Source organism: Anarhichas minor, unplaced genomic scaffold (assembly GCF_050575085.1).
Source record: "Anarhichas minor isolate MPS153535 unplaced genomic scaffold, ASM5057508v1 ptg000041l, whole genome shotgun sequence".
Classification (NCBI taxonomy): Eukaryota; Metazoa; Chordata; class Actinopteri; order Perciformes; family Anarhichadidae; genus Anarhichas; species Anarhichas minor.
Window position 1 is genome coordinate 4,351,848 of NW_027466487.1, and position 19,882 is coordinate 4,371,729.

The 19,882-nt window shown below is 43.1% G+C and overlaps 2 protein-coding genes across 2 annotated transcripts; both read left to right on the forward strand.

Moving 5' to 3' along the window:
• The first annotated feature begins 1,563 nt into the window (after positions 1-1,563).
• Positions 1,564-11,467, forward strand: efna1b (ephrin-A1b). Its single transcript, XM_076109413.1, has 4 exons — positions 1,564-1,661; positions 9,930-10,225; positions 10,314-10,487; positions 10,640-11,467. The coding sequence occupies exons 1-4, from the start codon at positions 1,564-1,566 to the stop codon at positions 10,759-10,761; spliced, it is 690 nt and encodes a 229-aa protein (XP_075965528.1). The 3' UTR covers positions 10,762-11,467.
• Positions 11,468-14,210: 2,743 nt separating this feature from the next.
• Positions 14,211-19,424, forward strand: slc50a1 (solute carrier family 50 member 1). The gene is made up of 6 exons (XM_076109518.1): positions 14,211-14,416; positions 14,658-14,735; positions 14,926-15,049; positions 15,166-15,327; positions 18,253-18,372; positions 18,516-19,424. The coding sequence occupies exons 1-6, from the start codon at positions 14,349-14,351 to the stop codon at positions 18,621-18,623; spliced, it is 660 nt and encodes a 219-aa protein (XP_075965633.1). The 5' UTR covers positions 14,211-14,348; the 3' UTR covers positions 18,624-19,424.
• Positions 19,425-19,882: the final 458 nt, after the last annotated feature.

The following is a 19,882-nucleotide window of genomic DNA, read 5'->3' on the forward strand; positions in this document are numbered from 1 at the left end:
TGTGTGCGTGATCCTCCGAGTGCCAGGACGTGTCTGCTTGCCCAGCCAAGCCTAGGGACAGTCAAACACTCAGCTTGTCTGCGCATATTAATACACACACACACACACACACACACACACACTGTTTCCCTGCAGCTCTGGAGCTCTGAACCAGCTAACCCTGGCTGGGCTCCATCCCTGCCTGAGGGAAACCCTCTCCTGCTGAGGCCACAATCCCGCTGACACCCTATGGTCTGGAGTTTATCCACTCCATCTGTCAGGTTGTTTTCTGAAGTTACCTGTCTGGGGACGTGGCGAAGCGGAGACCACAAGATTAGACTGGCTGATAAGATGATAATAGTTCTTTACTATCTGAAAAAAGGTAATCCGTACACCAGCGTGCCCAGACAACAGCAGCCTGCCAGAGCACACGCACCTCTCTAGGGTTCTCAAAGGATTACAAAACAACCACTGGGACAACTCTCTTTAGTATATAATATACTAAAGTAATCTTTCTCTGCAGCACCAACATATTTGCAGCTCAGTTTCAAAACAATGCAATTTAGAACAATACAAAACATACAAGTTGACAAACTTGTATTACAATGCATAATAACAACCCAACAACTCAGCACAATACAATTGCAACACACAGTACGTCACAATGCAACACCCACACATTACAGAGTTACAACATAAAACAACTGACACCAACATAAAACAATGGCTGTATGAATTCATATACATGAATTATCAAAATAAATGATACATTTTTTTGTATTTTTTAAGTATATTTACTCAATAACTATACTTAAGAGCAATTTTCAGGTACGGTACTTGTGCTTTACTTGAGTATTTAATATTCATGCTACTTCATACTTCTGCTCCATTCATTTTTATAGGGAAATATTATACTTTAAAAGATATAGTTACTAGCTACTTATACTTGAGTTATAAGTTATTGTCCATGGTACACATTGCCTTATATTCTCCTAATTTATTTAATTTAATTCAACATCTGATAAAACCTGTTGACAGCTCGCTAAACTTCATTCTAATCAAGTTGCTCAACAATCTATAATAATCAGTGTCCTGTAAAGATATGTGTTTCAGTGTTTATTTTTTTTATTGTTCATTAACTTTTGAACTTTTTATTGCTTCTAATTGTTTTTTTCTTCTCACCACATTGATTTATATGTCTGTATTAGGGTTATCATAGGCTCGTTCTAGTGGAATTGTTTTTCGATGTTCCTGATGTGAAGTGCGAGCAGCTGAGCGTCTCCAATGGCTGCCGGCGGTGGGCGGGGCATTCAGACTACCTTACAGCTATTGGCCGGCATCATATCGAGGGTGGAGCTACAGCCAGATAAAACAGTCAAGTTGCGCTTCTGTGAACCAGTCAACAGTTGCAACAGTGTTTGGTCAGTGACATCACTCTGAACTGCTTTGAATACTCTAGTAGTGTAAAATCCACGATTGTTTTTCGTGCGCATATTTACGCATTTAAATCTTCAATAACAGACTCATTTTTAAATCATCGCTTACTAATTGAACTTGGCGAGCGTCCTGTGGAGAAGAGGCAATATGGATTTGGTGTGTCTGATGTGTTTGGTGCTGAGCATCGGTGCTTGGTTCGCCTGTGCGGAGAGACACAGCGTCTACTGGAACAGCACGAATCCAGAGTAAGTGCAGATCTTTGCTTTTGTGCGCTATTTGTTGTTTGTGTGTGCGCGCGCGCGCGTGTGTGCGTGTGCCTAAAGTTGCCTAATCTGTGAGTTGTTGTGAAGGGACAATCACTCACTGCTCTGTCTTGTGTGACTGTGTGTCTATCATTTTCTACATGTAAAGTCTCCATATAGTCCGCATTGTCCCGCGTGTCTTTAAGTACCCGATGCTGCGCACGCTCTTAAACGGTTACAACTAAGCTTGTTGTTTTCATTCATGTGGCAATTAAAGGTTCATGTGGCGTTTAAGGTGTGTAGTCCTTTTTAAAGTTGCCTAGCAGGATTGTCAAGGTGTTATTACTATACAGCAGCACCAGCAGTGGGGTTTAAAAGCAGGAGATTGTGAGCGGATGCCGAGACAGATGGACATATTCCCCACTATATTTAACTGCAACACATAGACTCAGACATACTCTAATAGTAGAAAATAGACTGACGAGTATGAACTTGGACAGTGACGCTGTCTAGGGTCTGCACCTGTGTGTGTGTGTGTGTGTGTGTGTGTGTGTGTGTGTGTGTGTGTGTGTGTGTGTGTGTGTGTGTGTGTGTGTGTGTGTGTGTGTGTGTGTGTGTGTGTGTGTGTGTGTGTGTGTGTGTGTGTGTGTGTGTGTGTGTGTGTGTGTGTGTGTGTGTGTGTGTGTGTGTGTGTGTGTGTGTGTGTGTGTGTGTGTGTGTGTGTGTTGGTGCAGTGTCTCATGGAAAGTCTATAAATGAAAAATAATCAGTGTTTCATACTCACTTTTATAGAGATGCCACATCAACTATTAGTATGTTACAGTGTTTTTTCATTGGAGAAGATGGTGTGTGTGTGTGTGTGTGTGTGTGTGTGTGTCAGAGTAAGAGGCACATATTGCTGATTATTTTTGTTTTGAGGTCAGAAATGTAACGCTATCCGACCACTCAGTGGGATCGATGGATCCTCGCAGACGCGCAATATCGCTGTGCGATTTATTGAGCTTTTAGCGTGGAGGGAGTGATCCCCACGTTTGAAAGACAGTATTCATTTATAAGCGAGCTGAAACAAGAGGACGGTCCCCGCTCCTTTGCTGCCGAGATAGGTCGATTAAAATCCGCCACCGAGACTAAACAAGGGCAAAAGCCATTATGGCCTTTTAGGCTTGTCTTGATTACATTACTGGCTCTCTAATTGCCCTTTAAGAATGACAATAGACACAGGACTAAAAAAGAGCCCCTGTAACGAGGAAAACAATTGTCCTGATAATTGGATAAGAAGTCTAATGGAAAGCCCTATCGTCATGAGCAGTGCTTGTGTCATGGGTAAGTCCAGGTGTGACTCACCGGCCCGGGTTTGACCCACCTGAGTTTTACACCTGAGTCACCACACACAGAGGGAGAGGAAGTGTGGCTCAGGTGAGACGGAAAGAACCGGTAGAGAGGAAATGTGAAACCAGAGGCTTTTTTTGTGTCTGGATAAAGTTTTCCTTCAAATAATGATGAAGACAAAAAGAAGGTCCAGAGGGAGACCAGGGGTGGTCTGCTGTCTCTACTACAGCCCTGGACTGTTACTGCTGTCAAATGAGAGTTGTATAACCAGAATAAAAATCATAATGTAACTCTTAACAGACATGCAACAAATGACACATAACAAACATGTATCTATTCTGCCTGTTCTTCTCTCATCATCCGTCATACTTCTGTTGAACCAGGACGATTTAGATGTCTTGTTCTCCGTTGTCTACTTAAGAGGTAAAGAGAAATTATGAAAAGTCAGGGACAGAAATGACTATCGGGAAGATAACGGCAGCTTAAATTAAACCATAATCGGCTGACCCCCTCATGCCACTCGTATTATTTATTTTTTTGTCTCATTTTACAGCCTAATCTCCATTAGTCCTATATAATCCTTCACTCCCAGACCCCCTCCTTCACCTCCTCTTTTCGTCTACCTCTCACTTCTCCTCTCTTTTTCCATGATCTCTCTTGTCTTCTGGTTTCCTGCTTTCCAGCTAAAAGCCCACCTGCCCCGATCCGTTCCCCAGTGATCAATCAGTCACCTGTTCAGGCTCACGTTGGGGCTTTGGCGGCAATGGGCCGTGGATAATTAATGCTAATTGCTTCTTGGTCCGATTGAGCAGCAGTGATTTGTCTTAGGTGGAGGACAGTGACCAGATGGCAGCAGTCTGCCCAGTCATGTCAGGGAGTATAGAGACGTTTAGGTGTGTGTGTTTTTCTCTAAACAATGCATGTAGGAGTGTGTTTTGATTTTCACCAACTTGTCGGTGAAATTCAATGTAATCGTTTTCAAGACTTGAAGGGATTTGATACTCAAGTGTGTGTGTGCAGTTTTCCTACTTGACAGATGGAGAGGCATGTTGTTCTCAGTCTGGTCTTGTTTTTACACTACGTGTCTCTGCCTGTGTCGTGTGTGAGAGAGACTTTGAACTTGTGCTGCACTTTACCAGGAAGTGATTTTATTTTTGTTTTGGACAGAGAGTACGTGATTGTTAGAGTGTGTGTGCGTGCGTGCCCCAAACGTTAGAGTAAAATAAGGAGTGTCTGTTACCGTAGGCAGTCTTACCGAGACATGATAAATGTGTGACTCACACTTGCACACACCGGGGGGCAAGAGGGAGGACTTGGATGTTAATATTAGCTACAGCCAGCATTCCTCCCCGCTGTTACTATACTCAACTCTGTCAGCTGTGTGTGTGTGTGTGTGTGTGTGTGTGTGTGTGTGTGTGTGTGTGTGTGTTTCTCACTGTACAGTACCTGTCTCTTCCTCTACCCATCATCACTCCTTTTCCTCTCTTTAACAGCTGGGTCTCCTCCCAGACTGGCCGCTGGCCTCGAGCCCTCCATCTCCTTTTCTCTCTACTTACTGAATCGGTTGCATTCAAGATCTCTACTTTGCTGCACAGATAATACACAGCCTCCTTTAAATACACTATCTCTGTGTTATTAGGCTGCTTTCCTCCATCCAGGGTGGCCTGGCTTTATTTCCCATGCCCCCAGTATCTGTGCAGTATCTTTATCAGGAGTTTGGTGTAATGTAATATTCAGTCTATCTCCGTCGGTGTCTGGCTCTGCCTTTGCTGTTATTGAAGCAGCCGGGCCTGCCTTGACACGTACATATGGCCTGGAGTCCAGATCCCCCGGCCCCGCCCTTACCCACTCAATTTGTACATTTTCTACATTTAGTTTGCGCTCTCTTTCCACTCATTGTCTCCTCCTCCCCACTCCATGACCCGTCTGGTTGAAGGCCTGTAATCTCACCAAAATGAGAACACACAAACTTGCACTCACACACACAAACACACACACAAACATAGATTACAGGCTGTTTATAATCTGACCATCTGACCCTCAGACACAAAACCATCATCCTTCTGGCTTTATTCTATCTATATATATATATATATATATATATATATATCTATATATATATCTATATTTCTGTGATGTAATAATGATTATGCTACGTTCTGTATGTTTGTATCTGGGTCGTTGGGTTGTATTGTGTAACCGTTACGACATATATAAATTGCTTAATAAACCTGTAGCTGTCACAGTGGATCATTCCCACCATAATCTCCCAGATGGGATCCATCCTACATCAGCACCCAGCAGCATCTGGAGATTTTAGTGACCACGTAAACTACAGTATACTTTGTATCTGTGGCTCACCCTCCTCCCACATCACAATATCCATGCGCCTCTGTTCTCTCTCTGCTCTTCCTCTCACTTCCTTATCTGTGGTCCAGACTTCCTCCCCTCCCTCCATCAGTCCCCCTTTTTATTTTCTCACAGACCATCCTCTGTTTTGGCCCCAGTAGTTTTCCACCGGAGGTGGACATGGCACCCCTCAGCCCTGGCTCTGCTAACATTAGAGAGGCCATGCTTTTGCCTAGCGTTATCGTAGTATGTCAGGGTAGGCATGCGTGTGTGTTCGTATGTGTACACTGCTCATTCATAGCATTTCAGGCATACTTTGGCTTTGCTGTCCACACATAGCCCACCATCGCCCTCTAAAGGACTCACTGGCACCAGATTTCTGTCGGATGGGCTTAAGCTACGGTATTTAGAGGATGTTTTGCAGCAGTTGATTCATATCTTTTTTTTCAAATAAGACACGTTGAATATTAAATGTAAATTCTTAAAAGTAACTGAACTTTCCCCCTCTCTCTCAGCGAGACAAGACAGACACAGGCAAGCAGATTAACCACTCTGTGACCCCAAAACATATTAAACCAAGCATGATGCAATTTGGCCTTCTTCTATTCATTGCATACAGAAAAGGAGGCTACAAAAAGGGAGTCCGGGTGAAAAGATGTTTGGGGCAGAGAGGAGGAGGAGGAGGAGGAGGAGCAGAGGCCGGGGTGCAGGGTGAGACGAGGGTGAACTGGAGAAAGGGATTTGTGTTGAGAAATTAGCCTGCATGAAGAGCGGTGGTATATTATGTCAGCGTTAAGAGACAGGAGAGGGAGAGGGGGGATGGGGGGATTTTGGTAGAATAAAGGAAAGGCAGACGGAGGGAGGAGAGAGTGGACAGTGATGGATGAAGCGAGGGGTGAAGTTTGGAATTGAATAAGTGAGAAATGGCAAAGTTGACCATTTTAAAAGCTCATCTTGCAGGGGCTAAAAGGATTCTCAGTGTCTTAACTATAGGATGCGTGCATATATAAGCACACCGATTTGCATGTCGTAGAAACTATATAGTTGAGTGCTGGATTTACAATCCAAGTAGAGACAGCCGGTTGTATTGGTGCCTAGTAGAGGAAGAATTCCCACTTGGGTTTCTTGTTGCAAGACCGTGAGATTGAGGAAGAATGAAGGTAGATTACATTTGAAGCTAATAAAGAGAGACTTTTCGGTATACATTAGATTGACTGTAATGGCGTATCCCACTAGTGAGCAGCTAAACCCATTAGAACCACTGACAGCTCCTCGGCCCGTGTGAAAAGAGGTGTGAATCTGCCATACCACAGCAAATTAATAGGGTATTAAGCGTACACGTCAAAGTAAGTGTGTGAGAGTGTGACTGGAAATTTGATGAGTGTGCCTTGTGAGAACAAAGTAACCATCCAAACCACAGACCCCCCCCCCCGTTGTGACATTCCAGTGTATGCACACTGACTACCGACTACCTGCAGAGCAAATGGTTTGGGGGATGCATCTGTTTAGTGTTTCAGTGGTGCTGACTCGCTCTGTGCATGCGAAACAAATATCTTAAGTGCCGACTCAGATGCTAGCGAGTGTGAGAAGTTGCGACCCTAAACTCTAACCCCTCGACCCGGCTGCCAGTTTGAAACACCCCCCAGAGGTACAGTGAAAGACAGAGTTCCTTTGTCAGTTGTTTGACCGATATACCAGTGAGAGCTCGGGGGACAAATTGCGGGACAGCAGAGAGACGAGACAAATGAAATGGAAGAGGTGCAGTGCAAGAACAATGGCAAGACTTCAAAGCTTAAATGAGGAGGCCAAGTGTTGAAGAACTCACCTAACTATTTTATACCCTTGTAACACACACACACACAACTTGCCCGCTGACACAAAAGCAAGAGTAGCTCCTTAGTGAGAGATGACCTGTTTGCAGCAGAGAGGAAGAAATATTACAGCCACCTTCAACCCTTGCTGTTTACCCACACCTCAGTCACATGCAAGAAAACACACACACACACGCACACACGCGAGAGTCGTCAGTAGGCCTTGATAAACAGATGTGCTCTTGAGCCTGGGGCATGAGACGCCCTGAATAAGGGTCTTCAGAGAATCCCTCTCCCATGAAAATACACACACACTCAGCCGAACCAACACACAGGAAGAAGTAGGTTTGCAACAACTCCCACACCTGGCTCTCACGCTCACATACGACATAGCTATCACGTTATTGCGACTCTCACTCTCCCGGGAACTGTCAGTCAGAGGCGAGAGTAGTTGCGGGGAGATACAAAAGTCTCCAGAGTGGAGAGCTTTGATGAGTGAAATGTAAAGGATAGGGAGGATGGAGGGAAAGACACAGTCCTTTGACTAATGGTTGCCTAAAGATAACACAATCCACAGCAACAACAAAAAGACCCATTCAATTCTGGACAGACCACGAAAATACACTGACAGTCATATGACAGTCACACACACACACACACCCCAGTCATGGTAGTGAAAGCTCCACACGGGGTAAGGTACAGGGGTTGAAGGGGCCCTCTCCCCTTCAGGCATTCTGTTTTTGGGGAGGGAAAGTGTATAATTCCACCCTATTCATTCCTCCTCCCCTCCTTTTCTTGAGAACACGCTGGCCCCAGACCTCTAACGGCTTTTAATTAGCCAGGGCAATGGAAGAGAGGATGAGGAGAAGGGAAATGAAGAGAAGGATAAAGGAAGAGTTTTCTTTTAAAGCATGAGTTGTGAATTAAATTAGCAACAGAATATATGTTTTTGTTGGCTTTTGACAAGCCTGTGTTCTCACGTTGAGGTCGGCCAGACCACTAATAAGGACGCAGTGTGGGGAAAAAGGTATACCCTATACTTTTCTTCAGAGGGAGCAGCTAGAAATCTCCAAGTGCCTTGTTTTCTCAAAGTATTACTGGTCTGACTCAAAGAAAACCGAGGAACGAGATGAGAGGAGAGATTATTTGGCCAATTAGGCTGCTAGAGGCTGTCTCTTTTCCTTTCACTGGAGCACACACATATTCACACAAACAAAGGCGCGCACACCTACACACGAGTGTACACATGCGTGCAAAGAACCTTTTCTGAGAGAGAGCGGTGATTGCAAGTGGAGGGTGGTGATCAGCCTGTTAGCCCTGGATAACAAGTGTAGAGCTGTGCTCGGCTAACAAAGCATGTTTTGACAGGTAGATTAGCGCTAACGGGGACACACACACACACACACACACACACACTTACATACAGAGGCAGGAAGGAGGGGTTAGAGGCCCACCTTTGGAGCCAGTGTGTCTGTGACTTGGCCAGGGGGTCCTAACAGGAGCCACAACAACAGGACAGGGGGGGCCGGGGCCAACACGTCCAATGCTTTGATGCAGCGACAAACACACTTGCATGCATTAACAATAGCAGATAAATAGGCTGTTTTCAATTGTTGTCACTTTCACTCTCAGCAACACGCTTAACACAAGCAGTCATTCAGTTTAAACACAGACTAGATGTGAGGATCAGAGCCTGTTGCCCTCGAGGATGTAATCAGAGTAATATGCAAGTATCAATCTTTCTTCACCTCCTGTCTTTTGGCTGATCTCACAGCAGTAGCAACATGCCACAGAGCTGCACAGCACATATTACTTTAAAGGAAAGACATTAGTTATGTGAAAGTTAAGATGCCAGGTAAGAGTTTTTCCTCTTTGCCCCAACAAGTCAGTTCCTCATGAAGTCGCAGCTACTTTACTCCACGAAAACCACCTTTGTATTCTGACTGAACACTATCGCAACCAATTTCACCATCTCTCTATGCTTCATTAGGACACCAAACAAGCCTAGGAAGTGAGCAAAGCGGAGACGGGAAGGCTCAAAAAGAGCCGTAAAACTAAATGAAGGGTATAGATGAAAAGGGAGACGGAGGGCGACAGTCTGACTGTCTCCACCCACTCTGTCTCTGTCTTTGATGAAATCAGCGAGACGTTGAGTGACAGAGCTTCTGCTAGAGATGGCAAATTAGTGTGAGGAGCCACAACAGGAGCCTCAACACTGATGGGCAAGCTTCCAGGTGAAGAAACTAGTGAGACAGAAACGGTTCAAAAAGACTTGATAGAAAGACCAGCAGAGAAGGAGAAAAGGGACATTGGGAGGTCTCGTGTTGTTGTACAGGTATGAAGTGAACATGTGCTGCAGGCAAAACAAGGGAAGAGAGCAGGAAGGTGCGTGAGAGGGATGGTGGTAGGGCTTATGAGAGGTGGTGTAAACAAAATGGAACAAGTCCAACCTGATCAGGCTGTTTCTAATTCTGTCGCGGTGATGGGTTGTCACAAGTACATGTCAACGCAAACACTCTCACGTGGTGCCTGACCTCCGCCCTAATAACTGTACCTGTGTGTTAACATGTGTTATTCGCGTGAGTAAGCCTGATTGCTGTTGCTGCGCGTCTGTGCGTGTGTGATTAGCCCTCATTGTTATTCATAACGCGTGTGTTGTATGAGCCAAGCTGCAAAGGGTGTGTGTTTTGAAAACGTGTACAAACTGGCAAAATAAAAAAATATCCGTGCCAGATGAAGACATTTGTCAGTAACCTCCTCCTTTCCTCCTGTCTCCCTGCAGCTTCCTGTGGGATGAGTACGCAGTGGAAGTGCGTATCAACGACTATCTGGACATCATCTGTCCCCACTACACCCACGGCGAGGTGTCATCGCATGCAGCTGAGCGCTATGTGCTGTACATGGTGGAGAAGGAGGACTATGAGGTGTGCAAGCCTCACTCCTTCGACCAGCTCCGTTGGGAGTGCTCGCGGCCGTTTGCTCCCCACGCTCCCGAGAAATTCTCTGAGAAATTCCAGCGGTTTACTCCCTTCACCCTGGGCAAGGAGTTCAGACAGGGAGAGAGCTATTATTACATCTGTAAGTATGAAGGATAACATTTTCTTTTTCAACTTATTGTGCTCCTGAGAAGGTGTCTTGTATTAAAACTCTTTCTGATTTTCCACAGCCAAGCCAATGCATCACCATGGACAGGATTGTCTAAGGCTAAAAGTGGATGTTGTCAGCTCTGGGAAAAACAATGTAGATAAATCCAAGGCGGAAGATACAGTAAAAACCTTGGATGAAGGAAAAGTGAAGTTTTCTGGAGGAGTTCACATCCCCTCTAACCGGCTCCCAGCAGGTGAGGATTCTTCTCAAAACAAAAAAATAACAGACAGATGCAAAATAGTCACAGCAGTCCCATGTCTGGGAGGAGCTCAGCTGGGTGTGGTTACTAAAATTGCCCGAATGATGAAACTCAACACTGACTCTCCCTCCCTTTTCGTTCCTCAGATGACCCTGCTGTGATGGAGCCAAAGGTTCAGAAGAGCATCGGCAGTTCAGGAGCACAGCTGCTCCCCTTTTCACTTCTCCTGACCATGAGCTCATTACTATTAGCCCTGATGCTACACTAAGGCTGAGCAAGACCTTACAACAGAGACAATGCTAACTCAATGCCGGTCATTGGGACCATGAATGAACACTCAGAGATTTTTTTATTTTTATTTTATTATTTGTTTGTTTTTTTATATACAGATTTTTTTTATACATGGACAGTGCTGTCAGTGTGCGTTTGCGTGTGTGAGAATGTGGAACGTGGATCGTTCCAAAGAAGAGGACCTTTGTTTTGTTTTTTATTATGAGGATGAGAGTTCTCATTTGTGACCCTTTAAAGTGCACTCTTCTTTCATTACGAGCAAAACTGCAAGCAAACTGATCAAAATACTAATGGATTGATATCAAATTGAAAATGACAAGGAGTATATTTCCTTCTTCGTCCTATGTTTTCACCATAGGTACAGATTTACATTACGCTCCTCATCTCTAGCTGTTAATGTAATTTTTCTTCCTCTACATGTAGAGAAATTATTAATTCTGTTGTCTACTGCCAAAGTGGATTTTTGTCATGTTTTGTAGCACTCGGCTCCCTGATGTATCGCCTCAAGTCTGTTATATCTCTAAGTCTGACTCTCTTTAAGTTTCAGACACTACTGAAAGCATCTGACATCACACATTTCCTTCTGTTCAGTTAAAAAACACGACGAGAAAACATTTAGTCTAATCCAGACCGGTGGTTCTCAACCTTCTTTTTGTCTAATGAGCCACATTATGATTTTTTGTTTACATTTTATACTGTATTTGATTAACAAAATTAGAGGAAATTGACCCGAATTTATTTGGAGCCTAGAAAATTTAATTTGACTTTTGTGCCACAAGTTCCCATAGACTTCCATGTTCTCATGAGGGTTTGTGACCGGAGATTGAGATCCACTCGTCAGAGACGGATACATTAAGATTGTATAACTAGCAGGGGTTTTAGAGAGCTGAGCCTCTTCAGTACTTCTGGTTATTCACTCATTTCTACTGCACATGGTACACTGTCTGATGTGCAGGTGTGATTCCACTTGCACATTGTCAAACGTCAAACTGAAGGGACTTCCCGGAATACATTTACAGTTGTTTATTCTCTTGTTAAAAATGCTTGTTTTCATTTTTTAAATGTTTATATGTAAATGTGTATATAGAGAAAACTATAAGAAACTGTTTAAAGATGTGAAATAAAAGAAAATTGTGATGTAATGAAAGTTTCTCTCTTTAGTGAAATTTGTTTTGGGTCTTGAAATCCCACTGACATCATTGACATCTTGATGAATGACACAATATTTTGGCATAAGCGATGAAATCCCCCCCCCCCCCCCCCCTTCACACTTCCACCCCCAGGTCTTTCCCAACCTCGATTCTCATCCCCTCTTCTCTGCCCTCTCCCGTCTTTCATCCCTGGTTACACAGCTTAGCCTGGCTTCGATTTCACAGTCTGAAAACCAAACACGAGAACCGAGAGGGGGGCGATGAAGGAGTGAGAGAACGGGATAGTGCAGAGAGAGAGAGAGAGAGAGAGGCCCACAAGCAAACTGACAACTGGGTGTGAAGGTGTCACTCTCGCCTCCTCACCCTTTTGCCCTTTTCTTCCCTGTACATACTCTTTCTACACAGTGGTATGTTGGGATGAAGAGGAGCACAGTGCACACACTTTCATACCTGCAAACCTCAGAGCTGACTGAAAACTGTCAAAAGTCACCACCCCCTGTAAAACCACGCAGCATATACGTTCTAAACGTTTGTTTTTCCATAATCACGTCATAGTTTGAATTTACCACGGATGATCACACAGTCTCAGAAATCTAGCTCCCGTGTGTCTGTGTAGTTCTGTGCAGGAGGTTAATGCAGGACTGTGACTGTGTCTGATGAAACAGAACAAACATGATGGTATTCACGCAAATGTGTTTTATGATGTCATACAGCAATGTGCAACGATCCTGAAAGGCAGTCCGATTGCAACTGTAAGATTTACAAATAACCTTAAAACCCCACAATTACGGGTTTATGAGGAAGCATATAAAGCCTTTAGCTGGGTCAATGTAGTAAAAAAAATGCTAATATCTTAACTATCCACAATAAAAGGGCCCATTGAGAAATATGGTACCCATCAGAGCTTAAAGTTACTGATGCATATGGTACATCTACCTCCATAGCATCACAAATGAAAACACAAAATTCCTATAATTGCAGCCATAGTATAGTTTCAAATGTCTGGAAATAGATGATTCACTTATTGCATAACATTTAGAATATGTTTGAAAGGACAAAGGGTCTAAAGATCAAGGTTAGACATCCTTTTGTATAACGGACCTTTGTGCATTTAAAGGACTTCAAGGAGCTTTAGGAATATTGCAATTTAATTACAGAAACCAGAGACAAAAGAGCATCTGTGGAGAAATCACATTAAAAATAAGGACATAAGAGATTAAGCGAAGAAAAAATAAATGAAATGTCAAACAAATGCAAAAACAGCTCAAACTAAAAGAAAACGACGAAGACAATTATACATCAAAGACTGCTGATAAAGGGCTGAGAGATTTTTGAAAAGTGAAAAAGGGTCTGTGTTTAGAGCTCCACGGCAATAAGGCTGAAAGATTCATCTACCCTGCAGCTCTGATGCTTCCAGCTGGATACAGGAGAGAGGAGTCAGCAGATCAGAGGGTCCATGATGAAGAGAGGGATAAGCACTTTTTTAGGAGATTAACATGAAATTCACCTGAACTTCGCTAAATAGGAAGGCGGCGGTAATTTATGGTTCTAATTCACAAGTTGAAATAAAAATCCTCATCTCTAATGCTGGATGTAATATCCATGAAATAACACTCTGCAGCCCAGATGGTCCACTGACTAGTTGACAAACGATACATGGAATGAAATAAATCAAGTTACACTGGTGCACCCCAGTGGAGTGTGTTTATAATTGTCATTTTAAACAGTAAAATCATTTTATTGAGAATTTTGAACACCCACATTATATGCCAGCATAAATAGGAATTAAATCAAATAAGGCAACTCGAAAGCATCTCTTGCTTCATTTCTTTCGAATTCTACACCTTTGCAACACAGGCTTTGTTATAAAGCAATGGAAGTAATGCATACACACATTACAAATTAACATATTAACACAGTACAAACTGAAATCGTATTCTTTTGAGAAGCTCAAATATGCAAATATCCGACTGCGCATCAGTCATTTCATCTTGTGACATCAGGGATGAATAAAGTGTAACTGGTTTTAACTCCCACAGCATAAGCTGTCCCTTCACAGTGCCTCTCTGGCAGACCTCCATCTGTCTCACTCAGGTTCAAATCCATCCCTTGCCATCCATCAGCCAGCACACCGGGCCCTCCGGGTTCTTTCAACGTGATGATGTGAGCACGCGACGTCCGCCATCGTTTCGGCATTCTATTGGAGCAAAATCCACCCCACCTGCTTCCTCGCACAGCCAATCAGAGCGCAGGAATGCTGTGCACACTGATCGCAAACACGGAAACACAGTGAAGTGAGTAGGGGGGAGAACGCGTCGTATTCCGTATTTCATCGTATGCAATTCAAGCATCCGTGTTGAAAAGCAAACATTGCACGTAAACTACATAACCGGGTCGCGTATTAGACTTTTCAATGGATTCAATGCAGCTTCTGTCATGGGCGTGCATCGTGTTCACAGTCGGGATGTTCTCGACTGGACTGTAAGTTGAATTTTCTCATAAGTTAATGTCATGCTGTATTGCAATGTTTCACTGTCATTTCATCCTCTTAAGTGTATTGGTTGGTAAGAAACACGAGGTGAGTCACATATTGTTGCCTGTGAAGGAGGCTGCGTTGACTTTGTTTCTCCCTCATTTGTTTACCGTGTGTGTGTGTGTGTGTGTGTGTGTGTGTGTGTGTGTGCGTGTGCGTGCGTGCGTGCGTGCGTGTGTGCGCTTCTAGGACTGACCTGAAGAAGATGAGAAAATCCAAAAGTGCTGAGGATATCCAGTTTCTCCCTTTCCTCACCACGTGTCTAAAGTGAGTGTGTGTGTGTGTGTGTACAATTATTCACACAGATCAGTTCAGTAGCATTGTTGTCCTCGTCCTCGTCGTCCTCCTTCTTCTTCTTCTTCTTCTGTGGTGTTTATTAGCGGTTGGAAAAACCAACTTAGAGGTCATTGTTGTCCTGCTCCGCTCAGCACTTGTGATGCTCGTCCCGTTTCCACAGTAACCTGGGCTGGCTGTATTATGGGATTCTGAAGACGGATCAGACGATTGTCCTGGTCAACGTCATCGGAGCTCTACTCCAGATCCTCTACATCATCGTGTACCTCTACTACACTAACCAAAAGGTGAGTGAGGGAGTGAAGACTGGGGCCACTCAGCTGTGCACGCTTGTCTCTCCTTACCTCTCTCTCTCTCTCTCTCTGTGTCTGTGTGTGTGTGTGTGTGTGTGTGTGTGTTTCAGAGGCTGGTGATGTCACAGACCGTAGCGGCAGGGACGGTGCTGACCTGCGGCTGGTTCTACTTCACCAAGTTTCTTCCTGAGGGAGACGGTCGGCTCAGCCAGCTCGGCCTCACCTGCAGCGTGATCACCGTCAGCATGTACCTGTCCCCGCTCACCGACCTGGTACGCGCTCGCATGCATTACGGACACACGCTACATACAGACAGCACGTGCAAAGTCAAATGAAAGATGTAAGAAAAAAAATATCCTCTATCTAGCAATAGCTGCGAATCAGTGGTGGAAAGTAACAAAAAAGTAAAACATATATGCAAAATACAAATGATCTTACATCTGTTGCACAGAAGCAAACTCTTCATTCAAACTGTAAAGTCTTTTAGAAATTAGATTTTTGAACCACAACTTCACACAAAATCTTTCCACATGCCAACTGCACACTGGTGTGCTAAGTATAAAACATTATTCATTTTCATTTGTAGCATGCTGTAAATCTGGACTATGAACACAAATCCAATGAGGAAACAAACATTTACTGAAGTACTGTATTCTCAGGTACTTATACTTGAGATTTTCCTCTTTTTTGCTACTTTATACTTCTCCTTCACTACACTTCATAGGCAAGCTTTTCATTCTGTTACGTGTATTTGAGAACTTTAGTTACTAGTTCATATGAAGATTAATACTACAGAATATTATCAACAAATACATGATGAAGGTAAAGATAGGGGGGAAACTATCTTGGTCCCCAGGGGGAAATTCACAAGATGCCTGCAATTAAAACCGGTAAATGAAATCAGCCCCACCTTTACCAGCTGCAACGTTATCTACACATTAATACATATTAATTGTAATCCAGTAACATAATACACATAACTCTGAAATGGGCCATTGGTTCTTGATGCTAATATTTTTCTACTTTTACTGAAGTAAAATATCTTAAGTACTGATTCACCAATGCTGCTAAATGCACATTAGTGTAGTAACGTACAGAAGTGATGAAAATAGTGAAAAGCCTGGATGACTTGTCAATGGACGAGTCTTTAAAGCTTTTAAAAAGCTAAAATGCAGACCAATCTCTAATTTCAGCCTTTCGAATATGAAGATTTTATGCTTTTCTGTGTTTCATGTCACAGTTAATATCCCAGTTAATTGCTTGTTCTGTGGGACAAAACTATCAAGTCTAATTAATAAGTCAATCGTACATCAACGTATTAGTTGCAGCGCTGATATACATCAAACTGATGTTCATGCCATGATAATGAACCAAGATAGTCTTTGATTTTATCGTAAATGATCCCTATTTAGTGCCGTATCTAATTTTACAAGATATTAAATTCATTTAGATATCTTACATTCGTATCACCCAATAATGCTGTTGAAAGAGGATAAGCAGTACGGTTAGAGTTATTGCTCAGCTCAGTGTGTGAGTCATGCGAACTAGTCATGGCGGCTTTTCCGCCCATTAAAACCCAGAAAAACAAAAACCAGTCAAATGACATTTTCAGGAGCACTGAAGATAAAATGGTGAAATATGTGGCACAGGGCTGTACAATGAATCGTTAAACGTTTACTTTTAATGATGTGTTAATGCAATTTCACCTGTGAAAAGTACACATCCTCATAGAGAAGAAATGCCCAACTTGCAAACGTTGCAAAAGTTTTTATGCAGACTGAATATTTCTCGGCACTAAATGTGTTGTGAAAGCTGTTCTCTACATGTATCAAAGTTCATATCAACGTTACAGTATTAACTTCAGCACACTAAGCTGTACACCGCACATTCAGTCTTCTGTTCGGACCATATGCTGAACGTCTGCAAAGACAGCAGGCAGCATCTGTTCGGGTCAGTCAACTCTGCACGTGCAGCTATTTACCAGTGAAGGAATAAATCCACAGTTCTCTCTTGTGTCATCTTGCCGCTCCGTCTACCATCCTGTTTGTCTTCTTCCCTCCGTCTGCCTCACAGCCCTGAATGACCCTCAGTCAGCTTCCTGCCTTTCTTTCTCCTCATCTGTGTCTTCCTGTTATTCTCCGTCTCTTGTCGTGTTTGTGCCTCATCCCCTTGGTTACATTCTTGTTTCCTCCTCACGATTTACAGAAATGTCATGTTGGCGCTTATTATTCAAAGATGCAAGACTCATTTAAGCATGGGGATTACGGCACACATTTTCAGATGCTGTCCTCTCCTGGAAGGCATTCAGAGCGGTGCACTCTGTAGTGCACACGAAACGTGGCAGAAGAAGAAGAAAAATGCCATACTTTGTCTCACCCCACCCCCACCCAATGCCAACATTGGAAGTGTTTTGGGGGAAAGAGGATTTCCGACGCTGTTTGACCGTCTGACAAGCACTTCTTTTGAAGTATACTGACACCTTAAAGCTGCACCTTTTTAGTTTTTTGCTGAAAACGGCAGCGTGCGGCTGCTGCAATCGAGGTTGATGAGAGCAATGAGAGTGAACCAAAACAATGAAGTTGCAGGCTTAAGATGCTAAAACTCTCCGTGGGGCTGTGGGGAGCCGCAAAGTCTGCGATAATGCCGTTAGTTCGTCAATGCAAGTGACACCTTTCACATTGCACAGTAATTTCATCCATCGTAAACATAAAAACTTTAGAGTTTTTTGCAACTGCTGACACACAAATTCTGAAGCTTGTGAAGACTCTACTTAAACTAGTTATAGTTTTGCATCACAACTTCACACACCAAATAAATAGCTCTTTCCACATGCCAACTATAAAACACTATCTTTCTAGAGTTTTTGGCATTTTCATTCGTAGCATGCTGTAAATATAGAGTATGGGGAAACAAACAAATGTGTTATTCTCAATGCTCATATACTCAAACCCAATTACTTCCTCTACGTCTCTCCAAAATATGCCTCCATTGCTGTGCACACCAAAGAGCAAACCTGAATCCCATTTGTTGTGTTCAAGCTCTGATTTCTAATTGATCTAATTGCGTGCAGGTATTTTCACAGGTGCAGGTGATTGATAATTGAGTGTGGTATTACAATGGCAATTTTTAAACGCACATAAGCGTTTACATTATTATATATTTCTTATTTTTCCTCGTCTTTCTCTCCTCCCTTTTAGGTACAGATAGTGCGTACTGGTGATGTGAAGTGCTTGTCCTTCCCTCTGACTGTAGCCACCTTCTTCACTTCAACCTCCTGGGTCCTGTACGGCCTCCAGCTGAACGACTACTATATTTTGGTACGATACAGTGAACATGCACCTGAATCCCCGCTGTAAACACAGCTTTCAACATTTGTTTATTATTGTTTATTATTTTACTTTTTTATTTTATTATACCAGCCAGTATCCTCAATTCCTCTTCCTGTTTGTGTTCATTCTAGGTTCCAAACTCGCCCGGCATCTTCACCAGCCTCCTCAGGCTTTATCTGTTTTGGAGATTTGCGTCTGTCACTCAGAGGTCACCGGCCTATAAGCCTATGCAGATATGAGAGGGGGGGTTATGAAAACATAAAGAGATGACAGATCTGTTGACTTCATGGAGGGGAAGTGGAGATAATGTCTTGTGTTTGTTGTAACTTTGGGGAAGTATATCTGTTACTCAGTTCAGTGAAAAAAGTTTGAAATCTTTGACATTTCTTAAACCAGTTTTTCCTCTCCATGTCCGTGAAGTGCCTTCTATTAGATCCTGTTTGCCATTGAAGACGTTTGGTATTTACTGATCTAGCAACATGTCAGGAGACTTGCAGTCTGTTCACAGTTCAGTGAATTGGATTGTATCTTCCTCAACTAATACTAGCCAAAGGTTTTGTGGAGTTGTAACTTGCTGGCTGCTATTTTAATACACATGTAGTGCTCTCTTCCCTGGTACCCATGTGTGGAATAATGTAGTCTATAGTTTCATGTTTTCCCTGGTAATGTGGTGATAGTTTCATATCCCTTAACAGTTACTACTTAAGCTTCTGTATCAGCGTGCAGACAGAATAGTGAGTGGCAGTAAGTTATATTTGTTTTCTATATACTTTAGGTCCGGGGTCTTTTTAATACATAATGTTTATGTTGTTTAAGATCAGATATTATGTTCTTATATTGTTGGGCTGAGGCTTTTTTTACACCCTTGGGTTTGTTTACAAGAATGAATGATGGCTGGTTGTCATGGGTAATTGAGTCTTGCTTGTCTCCTCCTTATTATCTGTAATAAGGACATATGTTATGCAAACGAAACAGCCGAGTGTCAGTGCTGATTCTCACACTTCTAAAGGATGTAAATAAATTCTTACCATAACCATCAATGACTTGTATTTGCTGATTGCTTGTTAAGTTGATAACATGGTGGACATGAAAGACTTTTTTTTTTTTTGTACAGCAAAGTGAGTAAACTGCACTTGACCCTTTGAAGAAGGAAGATTTGTGTTGGAGGTTTTGTTATGGACGTAGTAATGAGCTGACATGCAAATGTGTGTGTGTGTGTGTGTGTGTGTGTGTGTGTGTGTTTGTGTGTGTGTGTGTGTGTGCGCGCATGCGCAAGAAGAGACAAAAGCCTGTTTGATGGTGCAGCAGTGCAAATGAGCTTGTTTGTGTGGCTGTGTTGATACAGAGAGGGCAGTGGTGGGAAAGGCCATGCCAGAGGTTCTCATCCTGTGTGTGTGTGTGTGTGTGCGTGCGTGCGCGCGCGTGCGTGTGTGCGCGTGTGTGTTACATTGGCCTCTCTTCCTGAGCTCAAAGAGACCACAGACACAACACAGGATTG